Source organism: Zingiber officinale, chromosome 2A, assembly GCF_018446385.1.
Source record: "Zingiber officinale cultivar Zhangliang chromosome 2A, Zo_v1.1, whole genome shotgun sequence".
Taxonomy (NCBI): Eukaryota; Viridiplantae; Streptophyta; class Magnoliopsida; order Zingiberales; family Zingiberaceae; genus Zingiber; species Zingiber officinale.
The window spans coordinates 95,839,964-95,854,109 of record NC_055988.1 but is presented as its reverse complement, the minus strand read 5'-3'; the positions used below and the strand labels follow the sequence as shown (position 1 = coordinate 95,854,109).

The following is a 14,146-nucleotide window of genomic DNA, read 5'->3' as shown; positions in this document are numbered from 1 at the left end:
AAATACGCAGGAATAAGTGTCCAATTAGAGTGAAGGTATCATTACAAATGGTGTTTAATTATTACTAAATTATATTTTAAATAATATAAAATTATATTATTATAAGCATTATTTAATTAAAACTTAGGCAGTCTCCAGTTTACTCCTTTCAACTCGATTTCTCGATAGCCGCTCCTTTTTTAAATTAAAATTATTTTATAATTTGATAACAACTCTTTTTGAAATGTAAAATATAAATAACATATAAAATACACTATCAGTATAAATAAAAAGTGAAGTTATCGAAAGGTTTTTTTTCAAGTGGAGAAATGAACCAGATACAACAACTCCTACTTAAGAGATGCATTTATAAAAAATCTAAATAATTATTGAATAAATCTCACATGCAATTTCTACAATAGGGTACATAGTAAATAAAAGTAATATAAAATTATTTTTAAAAAATGAGTTAAATATACGTGTAGATTATCTAAGATGACGGTTTTTAGATATCTTATGATTGAATTTTAATTTTAATAAATTAATGGATAAATGTTTTTTAATAAACAGTTAATCTAAAAATACTGAATTAATTGGCCGAACGTTTCCTGAAAATATTCATGGGACTGGCATATTAGATATATGGTGCCAAAAAAAATTTTGAAATCATTCTCCACTATCCAAGAGAATAAAAAAATTGTTGGGATCATGTCAAATCGCACTTGGATGGAGTCCATGTTCATCCTTCTACCTGATAAACAAGAGTATCGTAAACGTTTGGATAAACAAAGTGCGAGCCTAAAAAGATATGACGTTTGTGCTCAAACCACACGCGCATGAAGATGAAGAGCAAATGCAAATGCCAAGGTCGACTAATCTCTTTGATTTTTAAACTCACCTCCATGATCACTATCCCATATAATCCAATGAGATTACTGGAATGTGATGTGATGAGACCATAATCCACACCATCGTTAGCAGTCAGTTTCATATCTTGGTTGCATGGCTGGAAATCTGTGTTTAACACATGCTGAAACACAAGTATTCTTATCTGCCGACTGTGATGAACAACAACACATAAAAATCAATGAGAAAATTGGAGTATAAATACGGGGCTGAGGGGTGTTGCTCGATACAGCATGGCTTGTTCAGTGATTGAGAGGTCCATGGAGGCAATGCTGCTGCTTTTGTTCTTCCTAAATCATTTCACTGAAGTTGCAGGGGATGTAGGCACTGCTGCATCATATGATCCTCCATATCTTCGTAAGATTTTATGAAACTAGCTGATGCATATATAGAGAGAGATAGAAGTGCATAACAATTTGAGTTTACCTCTAGTAATTGTTTTCAGAAGTCCATAACAATTTGAGTTTACCTCTAGTAATTGTTTTCATGTTTCAGCAACAAAGTGCCCGGACTACAGCAGCCTGGATCAGTTGCCAGAGACTGGGCTGTTTGTGGCGGCTGGCAGTGGCGTGTGGGACAACGGTGCAGCCTGCGGCAGGAAGTACCAGGTCCGGTGCCTCAGCGGCCTCCGACGGCCCTGCAAAGATGGCTCCATTATAGTCGAAGTAGTCGATTACTGCAGGTCCAGTCCCTGCCCTGCCACCTTCCTTTTGTCCAACAAAGCCTTCGGCGCCGTTTCCAGGATTCCCAATGCAAAGATCAACATCGAGTTCACGGAGTAAGTGACCCTCCCTCCCTGTCCAAATTCAACAAACAGCAACTGTTTCCAGGGATAGAATTCAAATTGTTGTTGAACAAATGAACTGTTTTTGTTTTCAGAGTATGATGGGAGCCATATGGATTTGGATGGAAGATGTATTCAATGTCTTGGCACAATAATAGATATGTAAAATGGTAAAGAATGATGAACCTTCACAATGTGCTATAATTTGAGGAAACAGTACCAGAGCATCAATCATAAACTTGTTGCTATACTCGAATAATGTGTATCACAATCAAGAATCAACAGATTTATGAATTATTTGCATAGCTTCCTACTCTATCAAAACTATGACCCAATGTAAGTTGCCTATCCCCGATTCCCCTGCACCTATTCAAGGATTAGCATGAAAAGCTGTTGGAGCATCCAACCATGAAGGCAAAAGCTTCACATCGCAATTGAGAACAGCGTCCCATTATCCATGTCAAACACAGTGCTGCTCGCTGAAACCATCTGCTGAAATAAGACTGGTTACTAGAGCTTTAAGCCTCTGAGCACCTGGCCCTGGCCTGAGCTCAGCTACATTCTTAACTATGTAATGTTGGTCACTGCTAGTACTCGTCTCTAGTGTGTTGTGCCATGCGCTTGGAGTAAAACCATCAGGATCCTGGCATAGGAGTTCCTTGTCAATCTTGTCCAGTACCGGATCATCCCGACCAAACTTCCTTGCAAACGGAGCATTGCTACTGACCATACGTGGGAAGTCGTCTAGTGTTAGGAAGTGTGGGTGCTGCTTTGGAGGGTTATCCCAAGATATGAAATGCAGGTCATGGTTGATGGTGGTGTTGCGGAATTCAGGTGCATTGCAGATAACAGTGTGGAAGTATCCTTCAGGCGACGAGAGAAAGTTTGCATAATACATTAGGACTGTTCTTGGAAGGTTGTCCCATCCCCATATGAGATATTCAACAAACTGATGTGTAAGCATCATCCAAGCAGACCCTGCAAAGAAATCAATTGTTGGTGAGGTATATTCATACTTACTATTTCATCATAAAAATAGCAAATGTTATCATCATCCAAGCACTGCATTTCTAGCTTGTTCCATATTTTAGAAAGAAAACAAAACCTATCATAAATCATTTCAGTGAATCGTAAGATTCAAATAAATAGCAAATGTGATCGATCAGATTATGCATGTAGACAGCTAATGTGAATTCTTCACTGGCCATACATACAGCTATATTTCAATTTTATGCATCTTTAAATGCTATTACACCAGCTATCCTCTGAACATAAACCTAACAGTGTGTGTCATTTTAACAAAACAATGGTCCTTGACAAGTGTTTAGACGTCCTTGCACATTTACACATGTGAAAATCATAAAATTGAAACTCGATGAAATGCCTAGAATCACGTGTAGTGTAGGCATCATATATACAAACATCGGTTGGTCAAATAAAACATTATGTGCATCAGAAATCTGGAAGTCCTAAGTTTACCAATTATAAGTTTCAAGTATGAAGTTCAGAAACTAACAACAATCAGATCTGATAGATTTATCTTATGCATTATTTAGATTCTACAAAACACTGGTGAACTTGAGAATGTAATATTGAACCCACCAGCCACAGAGAAAAGTTGTTAAATGAAACTAACAGACCTTGATTTGTATGTCTCTCTCTAACTTTATAGAGTATCGTAAACAAAATCAGATTCTACAAGTAATCATCCTGTATCCTCCTAGATGTACATGATTCATAGTCAAATATCTTAGCATAGTATTTATTTTTGAATAATCCAAGACACCTTAATCATTAACCTTTTTCATTTTAAGTACATGTAAATACTTGATCAGATGATGGCCAACAGTTTATCTATAGGTCACAACAAAAACAGGTATTATATTTTGGTAGAATGTTCAGATACAAGAAGATGCTGCAGGAGAAATGGTTCTCAAATGCTTCTTTACACCACACAACATAAGCATATCAATCTGGCAGGCACCATGACAGATAAATGTTATACCAATATTCATATACAAATTGAATCTGTGTTATTAAAACCACTAATAACATAGATGTTTCTCCATCGTATTCATGCCACATGAAATATAGTGAGATAATTAAGCAGCTACTAGTTGCAGTCCCACTTGCCTACAAACGTGACTGCTCAAAGCATCAACAACAAATGTGCAATCAACTGATTGAACTAGGTGCTTGATACAAGAAAAGTATGTGAACCAGATATAGAATTCTCTATGAACGATTTACTCAGTTTTAGGAAACTAATACCTGTAAATAGCTTGAATGCAGAAGGCACATCCCTCTTTTCACTAACCCAGAACACATCTTCCTTCTGTAAACTATAAAGCCCAGGATCTATAATCAAAGGCCTAGCCCTATGGAACCTACAACAACAAAATATAGATTCCATTTAGGAGAAAATTAGTGAAACCAACCACCATAGAACGTTGCTTGGAGAAAAAGATATATAAACGCAAATGGTGATTATAATGTAACAAATATTTACATACTCCTTCCATCCAATGTCGCTAGTGTGCTCTATATAGTTGAAATCTCTAGGCAAACTTGATAGTGTGTAGAGTAGATCTGCCAAACAAAAGAAAGCTAAATCAAGAAGTAAGCAAAATGAAGTCGTTGGGTATACAAGCATCAATCGTAGGGTAAATCACTATGGAATATACCTTTCATGTACTATGATTTCTAGAATCTAGGACAAATAGGAAATATGATTAACAGATGGACAAGAACCAACAAAAAAAAACTTGAGAGTAAATAGCACTAGGTCAGCAGATAGATTCAGTTCTTTGTAAGGAGATCATAACAGTGAAGAAAGAAATACTGGTCGCTCTGATGGTATAGAGCACCCAAGAGAGCAAACATAGGCAACAGATAAAATTGGAGGGTAAAAAATAACATTGAAGCTAGTTCAATTAAAAAAAAAAAACTTTTGTTTTGATTATGTTGTTTTTGTTGTAAAGAAATTTTCACTGATGAAGGTAAAGCAAAGTTCTACTCTAGTTAGCTTCTCACTCGACATAGGAAGGTGGAAGCGAAATCTACCAACCAATTTGTTTGTTTAGCGTTTGACCAACCATGATACTGGTTCAAATTCATATTTTTAAGGGAGGGAGGAATGTACCTACCCTATAAGATCAGATTCTAGGAACAGAGCATGAAATTGGGAAAATAACGATCTGGAACCAATATTTTTTTATAAAAAAATAGCAAATAATTGAGCAGCAGGATCTTACCGTCCTGCGTCATGAGAGGATAATCGGAGGCGCTGAGATTGATGAACCAGTCCCAGTCGCCGCCCTCCTTGAGGAGGATGGAGGCGGCGTGGAGGGTGTTGGCTACCATGGTGGGACCTCGGTAAGTGACGAGGTTCGCACGAGTGACCACCCTGACGTTGCCGAAGCGAGAATACACAGGGTCGCCCTGGATAGCCGTCACGAGGTCTAGCCGCTCCGCCGCCGGGGCCTCGAGATCGAGGTGGAGAACGTACTGGTTGGTTGGATGGTAGAGCGCTCGGAGGGTCCTCCGGATGCTGAATCCATCGCCGGATGAGCCAGAGATGAGGTAGGCCAGCCGGGGAACAAGCCGCGCCGGGGAGGCGGGCGCCGACAACTGGCGGAGCTTAGACTCGACGAAAATGGAATCGCCGTCGCCCGAGGCAGGGATCTGCGAGAAGGAGAAGAGGAGAAAGGCCTGGCGAGACCAGGAGGAGGAGGCGAACGAAGACGAGGAGAAGAGGAAGGCCGAGATGAGGAGCGAGGAGAGGAAGAAAGAGGCGAGCAAAGGCACCGCCCACTTCCTCCGCCACTGCTGTGGCGTCGATGCCAGCGGTGGCTTCGTCTCCATGGCCCTGATCCCTCACTCCGCCACCGCCACAACCACCACGATCCCCAGCGGAAGCGAATTCAAATTCCGATAACTCGCGGCGAGCGAGCAAGAGCTAGAGAGAAGAGAGAGGGAGAAGGGAGATGTGCCGAGGGAGGTGAGCGGATCTTGATCGGACTGATCGATATCGGTGGTTCGTTGATTGGCGGAACTCGGAAGGCGACGCCACGCTGATATCGACGGGCGACTTAAGTCACGACTATGGCCGCGAACAGTGCGGAGTCCGAGAGACGCGGCTTAGATGCGACGCGATCCGTGACTAAATTACCTAAATATTCCAATTTTAAAAAAAAAACATTCATTAATTACGAATACTTTTGGAAAATGTATTTTCTCAGATTTATAATAAAAAATTTTTAAAAAAATAATTTAGGGTGGGGCCTCTGGCCGTGCCCTGACCCCACCTGTGGCTGTTGTTGGTGGAGGCAGCCGGCTATAAAAGTAGCCAGTCGTCTGGGAATGGCTCCGCTTTGGTATTGAATTAAATTCGGCAAATGGATGCTGACCTACCTTTGTTGATTGGTCAATAAATTGGGTCCCACCACAGGAAGGATTCGATTTAAGTTGCGTACCGAATCTGAGTTGAGTAGAATTTGTGAGGAGATAAATTAAAAGACGCCTTTTATTTTCATTAACATTAAAAGAAACACTATTTTAAAAGTAGTTAATAGTTAAAATTATTTAAATATTAATAAAAAAACATTTTAATTTTATTAAAACTAATTCAATCTACAAAATAGTGCACACATCTGACGGCTAAAACTTACGAAAAATAATGTTGCTTGGATGAAAAGAAAAGGTGCATTGCTTATTGGTGAACTTGTAGTTGAATTTGAAGCGACTCTATCTATTTCATTGTTGATAATGTATATGATAATATGATGGCTTTCATTCGAAATCTAAGAAAAATCTTGGCACCTATCATGTAAAAAAGCTTAAAGCACTTTAATTAAAATAGTATCTTCTTACATGTATTTTTTTTAAATTTATTAGTACCATTTGAAATATAACATCACATAGGACATCAACGCTCTCTGATTGCATTCAAGCAACAGTCCATTTATTTTCGTGTGTCCTAATGGTGCTCTCCTCAGGTGTGTACCTCAGTCTACTATGGACATTAGTGTGCATGTAGATCATGACACTAATACTTTTTCCTCAATTATGTGGCTCATTTATTGAGCCCAGCTGACAGTGGATTCCCCACTGTCATGACATATCTGTCCCAGGTTAACTAGTTGATGTTTAGCTACGGGGCCCTTGCAATGTAACCATCAAAGTTAATAACTATTTTAACAATTAATAAAAAGTTAAAACACTCATCTTACTTTAGGGCTTTGATGTCTTACTTTGAGCACTTCATGGTTGCCCACAAAGTGATAATACCATGAAGATGTCTTACTTCAACACAGCGATATCAAATGTAATGTAATGTTTGCCTGTAGCCGGGAGAGGAAACCCACAACTTAGAGCATATTACACATACTCGAACAAAACTGAAACTGTCTTGCATAAGAACTATTGATATGCTTTGGCTTTGATCCTGAGTGTGTTATTGTGAGAATTTCTGGCTTTCAGCTTCGAGTGGTTGGACAATTTCAGCTTCCAGTGGCTCTGAGTTTTGAGGTGAGGAAGAGCTGCTTGCTGCTTTATGTTGCACATTGGCAGAAGTAGCTGTCCATTTGCCAGCGAGAGAAGTACCCATCATCTCATAGATCTTGCTACTCAAGTCCGAGGCATTTTCCGGCTAAAAAAAATAAAGCAGAAAAAAAAACAAAGTTAAAGGAATTAGTAAGAATAATCTCGTGTAGTTGTTAGAACATGCAATGATTAGGAAAAAAAAAATACTCACCGTGAAACCACTTGAGATTAAGGCTGTGTCATACAACAAGTCTATGGCTCTCTGCGCCTCAGGATCATCAGGGTTACTCCTGCATGCTACCTGCATTATGACATTAGAGATCAGTGGAGGTCAACGAACACTAATATCTTATGAAAGGAATGATGAAGCTACTAAATAGAACAGGCAGACGTACATTCAAATCCTTAATTATGGAATGCCCTGGATTGATTTCAAATACTCTCCTTCCTCTCATAAAATCCAAGCTAGTGGTGTCTCCAAGTGTTTGTGCCTTCATCAACCTGCAGGAACGCAAAAAAAAATTTGTCAATGTGATATGTTCCCAAACACAAAATGCAACTTGCATGGAGCTGAAATGTCACTTTTTTGCATACCTTTCCATGTTGGCAGACCATCCAAACTTACCTGACACCAGTACGCATGGGGAGGTGCTAAGGCGACTGGATATCTGGACATTAGCAACCTTCTCACCCAACCTCTTCTTGATCCAATCACACATATGGCCAAATTCCTGCTTGATTTCCTTCTCCTTCTCCTCGTCCTTCTCACCTGCAAGGAGAATTTGCGTAAGAGTGTAAAGAAGGCAACAGAAAAGATATAGCATACTATTTATGCAATTTACCATAATAATGATTACTATCTACTGTATAACTTCAGCAGTAGTTAAAAAATTTCTGATATTGCCTATGATCTCCCTGCTATAAGTATTCTTTTACTAACTTGTTCCCCTATGTTTAGAGTAACAATTCCAACAACAACCAAACATTTTCCCACTAGGTGGGATCGGCTGATGTTTAGGGTAACAATTACGACAATAATATTCTTTTGGTGAAAACACGTAAAACAAGGCATTCATTGACCTTTCAGAACAGCATAGCACTTTTAGAACCATGGAACACTAAATTTTATATATTGCTCGTTTCTTTTCAGATATATGTTTAAGCATTGCGTTTAAATTGTCATCCAGGATATAAAATTTAAGATTTCATGTTGGCCACCAACAATGAAAGGATAGATATAGATCAGGAAGGACAACCTAGATCCAGATCTTCTTTGCTGATGTCAACAAAATTCTTTTCCTTGTAAGATTTCAGATTCTGAATAGCTATCTCATCCATAGGATCAACTAAAAATAAAACCTGGAAAATAAGAAATTCATGTCAACAAAGTTAGAAACATCACCAAACTAATAAAAAAAATTCAAGAATGAGCATGCCCAAAAACCATATTGTAAAATACCTCATAATCCTTCTCGACAAGTCTCTCCAAGAAAGGTGTATTCCTAGCACTAGTTAAGCTGTCTGCCGCTATATAGTAGATATTCTTCTGTTCTGGCTTCATATTCTCAACATACTCATCCAAGCTAATAAGCTCATTCTCAGCATGAGAAGAAAAGAATCTCAGAAGTGGAGCAATGCGTTTGTGATTTGAATTATCTTCAATGCAACCTAACTTCAAGTACTTGCCAAAATTTTCCCAGAATTTCTCATAATCCTGAAGTTACAAGGAAATGTTAGTAAAATTCAAGTCAGAATAAGAGGAAAACTGTAGACAAATAATTATTTTTATTTTTCCAGAAAACCAGATTTGAGGCCAACAAAAAGACTGACTTCTTTGTTTTCACTCTGAGAGATGCCCAGTATCATATCAAAGGTTTTTCGAACTAATCTTTTTTTCATGATTCGCACCTAGAGAATAAATGAGAATCAGTGATGCAAAGTCATACAAATGGAGAGACATTTCTTACAAAATTTACAATTTGCAGGAACACTTACAATGCGACTCTCTTGAAGGATCTCACGTGACACGTTCAAAGGAAGATCATTTGAATCAACAACACCCTTCACAAAGCTTAAATATTTCGGGAACTAATAAAAGCATTAGAGTGTCAGTATAGTTTTCAGTGAAATGAAATCAACATGTTCAGGAAACAGATCCATACCAGTTCCCCGTCAAAGTCATCAGATATGAAAACACGCTTAACATATAACCTAATATTCTTGGTTTTTGTGTTCATAATTTCATCCTTCTTGAAAGATGGAACAAAAAGGATGGACCGAAATTCCACCTCACCCTGCAGCAAAAAAAAAAAATATCAATCAAAGCACACATAAAATATAGGTAGGAAACTTCAAGATCTTCAAATTTGACATATTTAGAAAAAAAAAACTTGAATGAAAACAAAGAGCGACCACTATTGCAATTTGTAAATTATAACAAAAAAGAGTAAGCCAATTACATCCTAAGAACAACAGAAACAACTTGAACCTTTTGATAAACTCTATATGGGAAATCAATTTAGAAGCTTTTTTAAATCTGAAATTCTCTCTAGTAAAAATGAAGCCCGTGCAAGTGTATATATGGCCAGCTCTTTGATTTAAAATAATACATAATTAGCTAAAATTCAAGTGGGTAATAAAACAAATACCTCAGTGGTGAAGTGTGACGAGGCTAGAGGATCAACATACTCATCAAAGGTCATCCTGTAAAATGCATTGTACTCTTCAGTAGTCACATCTTTAGGATTTCGTAGCTGCAGAAACAGTATGTTTATTAATAAACAAAGAACAGTTACTAGATCATATTGGACATTTTCTATCTCAGATAATGCTCACCCATATAGGTTGGGTTTCATTAGTGAGCTCCCAGTCCCAATATCTTTCAACAACTTTCTTAGTTTTCTTCTTCTTCTGTAAGGAACATCGGAGCAAACATAGATAGACAAATTATTAGTTAAAAATACCATGAAATGTGCAAAATCACAAAGTGACCACATTATAGATACCTCTACATTTGGATCTTCATCACCTTCTTTTTTGGATTCACTTGGATCCTCATCTACCTCAACCTTGTACAAACAAAGCCACAAACCCAAGACTGTTAGGAAGAAATCAACTTAAAATAAATCCCAGGATTGATTGCAAAAAGCTGGAAGAAAGGTTTAAATTAGTTTCTTAAGGTTTAGATTAATTCCACAGTATTGTTTGCACCAACAGACTCTATTAACTGGTAAGCACTTTTGCAATGTCCAGTGAGAGCTTGACCCTTACCTCTTTTGTAATACCCTTCTCTTGCCATGTGTAGATTGGGAAAGAAACAAACTGAGAATAGTTCTTCACAAGGTTCTGAATCCGTTCAGGATGAGCAAAACCTTTGTCGTCACGCTACAAGAGTAACAGTCAACAGTAAGATCGAAACCATGACAAGCAAAATAGGAAACTTTGCTATCTTCTACAAATCAATACCACAGACCTTAAGATACAATGTCAAACGTGTTCCTCTCGGAAGTAACTTCTCTGGGTCGGTTTCTTCCCTAATTGTATAAGAGTTGGCATTAGCTTCTCCCTCCCATACATACTGCTTGTCAGACTTCGGACTTTTTGTTGAAACAGTTACCTATTAGGAAAAAAAGTAGACCTATGCTTAATGCTGTCATAACTAAAAGTAAATTGGCTCTTACCAAGTCAAAATTACAAAAAAAAAATGATGGATATACCTTGTCAGACACAAGGAATGATGAATAAAAGCCCACACCAAATTGACCAATTAAATTGCTATCGACACCAGCATCTTTGCTATCCTGTAAACAAGGCAAAATACATGACACATTAAAAAAGATAAGATATGCAATGATAATAAATAAAAGAAAAGGAGATTAATGGGTGCATATACCTTCAAAGCCTTCAAAAATTTGGCAGTTCCACTTTGTGCTATCGTACCAAGACAATCAACAAGCTCTTCTCTAGTCATACCAATCCCAGAATCACTGATGAAGAGAAACAATCATGGTTCAACCATGGTTGTTCATAAATGTCAAAAAAAAAAAGTGATTACCATGGCCACTCGTATTTTTCAGCAGTAGTACTTACGTGATTGTGATAATCCCATTGTCTTTATCACTTTGAATACGAATGTCTAGATCAACAGCATCCTTCAAAAGTTCAGGCTCCGTGACACTTAGAAAACGTAACTTATCAAGGGCATCACTTGCATTACTGAAATTGTGTTGAACAAGATCACAAAAAATGCAGGAAGCAAAACAGCAGAATATCAAGGGAAATAAGTACTTACATTAATGTGATAACAATGTTTTACAGGATGGAACTTTTAATATAGAAAGAGAAAGATATTCAATGATCATTTCAAAGGGAGAAGCATATGAAGATAAACAAGATTTTCATTTTAATATTTTATAATTGTTTTATTTACTATTTTTTATCTGGAGATTCTACATTGCTTCAAATAAAATCTCTATATCCATGCAAATGACATTCTTCAAGTGTTAGATAAGCAATTTAATTATATAATCATAAGTAACCATTTAGGCCTACAGGTAGAATGGGTTCTAAGGAGAAAATGACTTCCTCTATGCATAATTAAATATCAAACAAAAACTGTATCATTTCAAAGTTCTATTTTCAAAACAAAGATAATGCATGATTAACAAGAAATAGAATTTCACAGGTAAAATTGAACATATCTCAAAACAATGCTCATTTAAACATACAACAGGCTTGGGCACATTTTGTTGGAGTTAAAAAAATAAGAAAATGAGATAATAGTGCTAAGATGCACAGACATATGTCAAAATACACCCAATTAACATAACAGCAAAAAGAAACTACATGTAAGACAGTTATCAAAATTCAAGAATATCACCTCTAGAGTTACTGTGATTTCATTTAACTTGAACAGAACCCATTTGTAGCAACTTTGTTCTTCGACACTAATTAGATAATTTAAGTGGGAATTTGGGAATAGTTAGGACTCTATAATAACTTATTCCTAGGAACAAAGTTACAACAATGTCTCAGCATGTTCAAAAATATTTAATGTCTCTACTACTAGAAGCATACTTATTGTTTAAATTCATAAATACCAATAGTATCATCAACAAGATAAGTGGCAAACATGATAAGAAACTCAGTTTACAAAAACATTTAGGTATGCAAAAACATAGTGCAAAAGAGAAGCAAACACCAACCTGATCAGTTCTCGCAGGAACACTTCCTTATTACTGTATAGGCTGTGTACTATGAGGTCCATTAAGCGGCTAACCTGTTAATTATAAGAGACTCAGATCAGTTTGTATCTATACAGAATTATAGAATAGGCCCTTCAATTAGCATACCTCAGCCTGATACTCAAACTTCTCACTTGGCGGTTCAGATGAATCAGATGCTGCTGCAGTTGATTCCAGACGGTTACAAACAAGCATGCTGTACCTCGAGCTCAAGTGCATCCCGAACTTGGTTCCGTTACTTTTAGGGGCAGAGAGTGTCGAAAGGAACCTGTATGGTGCAACCTCTGGAATACGGTATTCAGTTTCAGTTGCCTGAAAAATTAGAAGACGCCAATTATATTACTCCGACTAAGCTATAATTATGATTATTTTATATACTCAACATAAGTTCATGCACTTGACTGATTGGGTTAACCGGGTAGCACAAACAGTAAAAGTTTCACCACAGTGTCCGAGTAAAAAAGAGAACGATATCATCATTTTCTGCTAATATATTACCCGATTCCAATAGTCGAGGAGAAAGAACAGATCATATCACAAAAGCTTTCCAATTCATTTTATCAAGTAGATGAACTTCGCCACAGAAGAAATTTTCTATTGACTAAATTTAAGTTTCATCTCAAAAGAGAGGAACTTCGTTGACAAGCCTAATCAGCATCAACCACTCATATCAGCCAACAACCTCAACTTTTGGGAAGCATCTAATCCTATCTCCCGTGGAAATGGGCAAAGCGGCAACATTTATTGAACTCACCGAAGCAGACGAGGCGGAGAGAAGGGGCACCACGGCGCGGCAACGGACTCCGGCGGATTGCACCGCGGAGACCATCGATCGCCTCGAAGCGCCGAGCATCTCTGCTACAGCCGGTGTTGCCTTCGCCGATGGTGCCTAGGAGGAGGGAGAAAGTGAGTTGAGGAAGAGCGGCGACGACGTAAATGGGGGCGGGTTTAGGGTTTTAGCGGAGCAGTGGAAGCTTCTGGAGTAGGGTTTGGTTGTGCGGAGGTCTGGCCTCTGGGTTCTGCTTGTGGACGCTTCGGAGACTCATGGTCGACGTGGCGCGATCGCGACCGTTATATAGTTCATCCAATCAGAACAGATTTTATAATATTTATATTTTATTCTCATAATTTATAAAAAAAATATTCTCCATGTACTGCACATATGAGTGACATTACGACTTATATTGTATTTAATTTTGAAATACTAACTTGTAACTTATTTTATATTTCTCTAATAAATTTTTCACCCCTTTAATTATTTTTTACTTTAGTATAATCTTTTCTCAAAATCTAAAAATAATAATAATTTCTCACACGTAACTATGTTTCAAAAGTTTTCTTACTTTTTTTTCCTTCCTAATTTAATTATTTAAATTTTTTATCTATTTTAATTTTAAAAAATAATATATAGCGAAAAAAATCTCACGATAAATATATAAAGTGATAAGGCCTAAAAAAATAAAAAATAATGGATCATTAATTTATATATTTATCTTGAATTTTTTTTCTAAGAGTTTTCATTACTTTTTTTATTTATTATCTTTAATTAAAAATTACCATAATTATAGATGCATTACTTTTTTACTATTTGTTTTTAATGATAAGATAATATTTATTTATATAACAACAATAAAAAAAACTTCAACCTATTTTTTTATTAAAATATATTTATTAATTTCATAAAAAAATT

At 37.0% G+C, this 14,146-nt stretch overlaps 3 protein-coding genes across 3 annotated transcripts; 1 reads left to right on the top strand and 2 right to left on the bottom strand.

Moving 5' to 3' along the window:
• The first annotated feature begins 951 nt into the window (after positions 1-951).
• LOC122041627 (EG45-like domain containing protein) lies at positions 952-1,905 on the top strand. Its single transcript, XM_042601377.1, has 3 exons — positions 952-1,242; positions 1,381-1,663; positions 1,765-1,905. Exons 1-3 carry the CDS (start codon positions 1,119-1,121, stop codon positions 1,769-1,771), a joined length of 414 nt encoding a protein of 137 aa, XP_042457311.1. The 5' UTR covers positions 952-1,118; the 3' UTR covers positions 1,772-1,905.
• On the bottom strand, positions 1,892-5,790 carry LOC122041626 (beta-glucuronosyltransferase GlcAT14B-like). Its single transcript, XM_042601376.1, has 4 exons — positions 4,924-5,790; positions 4,183-4,258; positions 3,941-4,056; positions 1,892-2,647 (listed from the first exon to the last, which is right to left on the bottom strand). Exons 1-4 carry the CDS (start codon positions 5,531-5,533, stop codon positions 2,130-2,132), a joined length of 1,320 nt encoding a protein of 439 aa, XP_042457310.1. The 5' UTR covers positions 5,534-5,790; the 3' UTR covers positions 1,892-2,129.
• A 1,062-nt stretch (positions 5,791-6,852) lies between these two features.
• Positions 6,853-13,463, bottom strand: LOC122041624 (heat shock protein 90-6, mitochondrial-like). Its single transcript, XM_042601375.1, has 20 exons — positions 13,211-13,463; positions 12,565-12,768; positions 12,418-12,491; positions 11,303-11,428; positions 11,106-11,199; positions 10,930-11,013; positions 10,686-10,829; positions 10,484-10,597; positions 10,219-10,281; positions 10,049-10,123; positions 9,862-9,966; positions 9,376-9,507; positions 9,209-9,301; positions 9,044-9,121; positions 8,673-8,927; positions 8,470-8,572; positions 7,808-7,982; positions 7,609-7,714; positions 7,425-7,514; positions 6,853-7,319 (listed from the first exon to the last, which is right to left on the bottom strand). Exons 1-20 carry the CDS (start codon positions 13,307-13,309, stop codon positions 7,125-7,127), a joined length of 2,409 nt encoding a protein of 802 aa, XP_042457309.1. The 5' UTR covers positions 13,310-13,463; the 3' UTR covers positions 6,853-7,124.
• Positions 13,464-14,146: the final 683 nt, after the last annotated feature.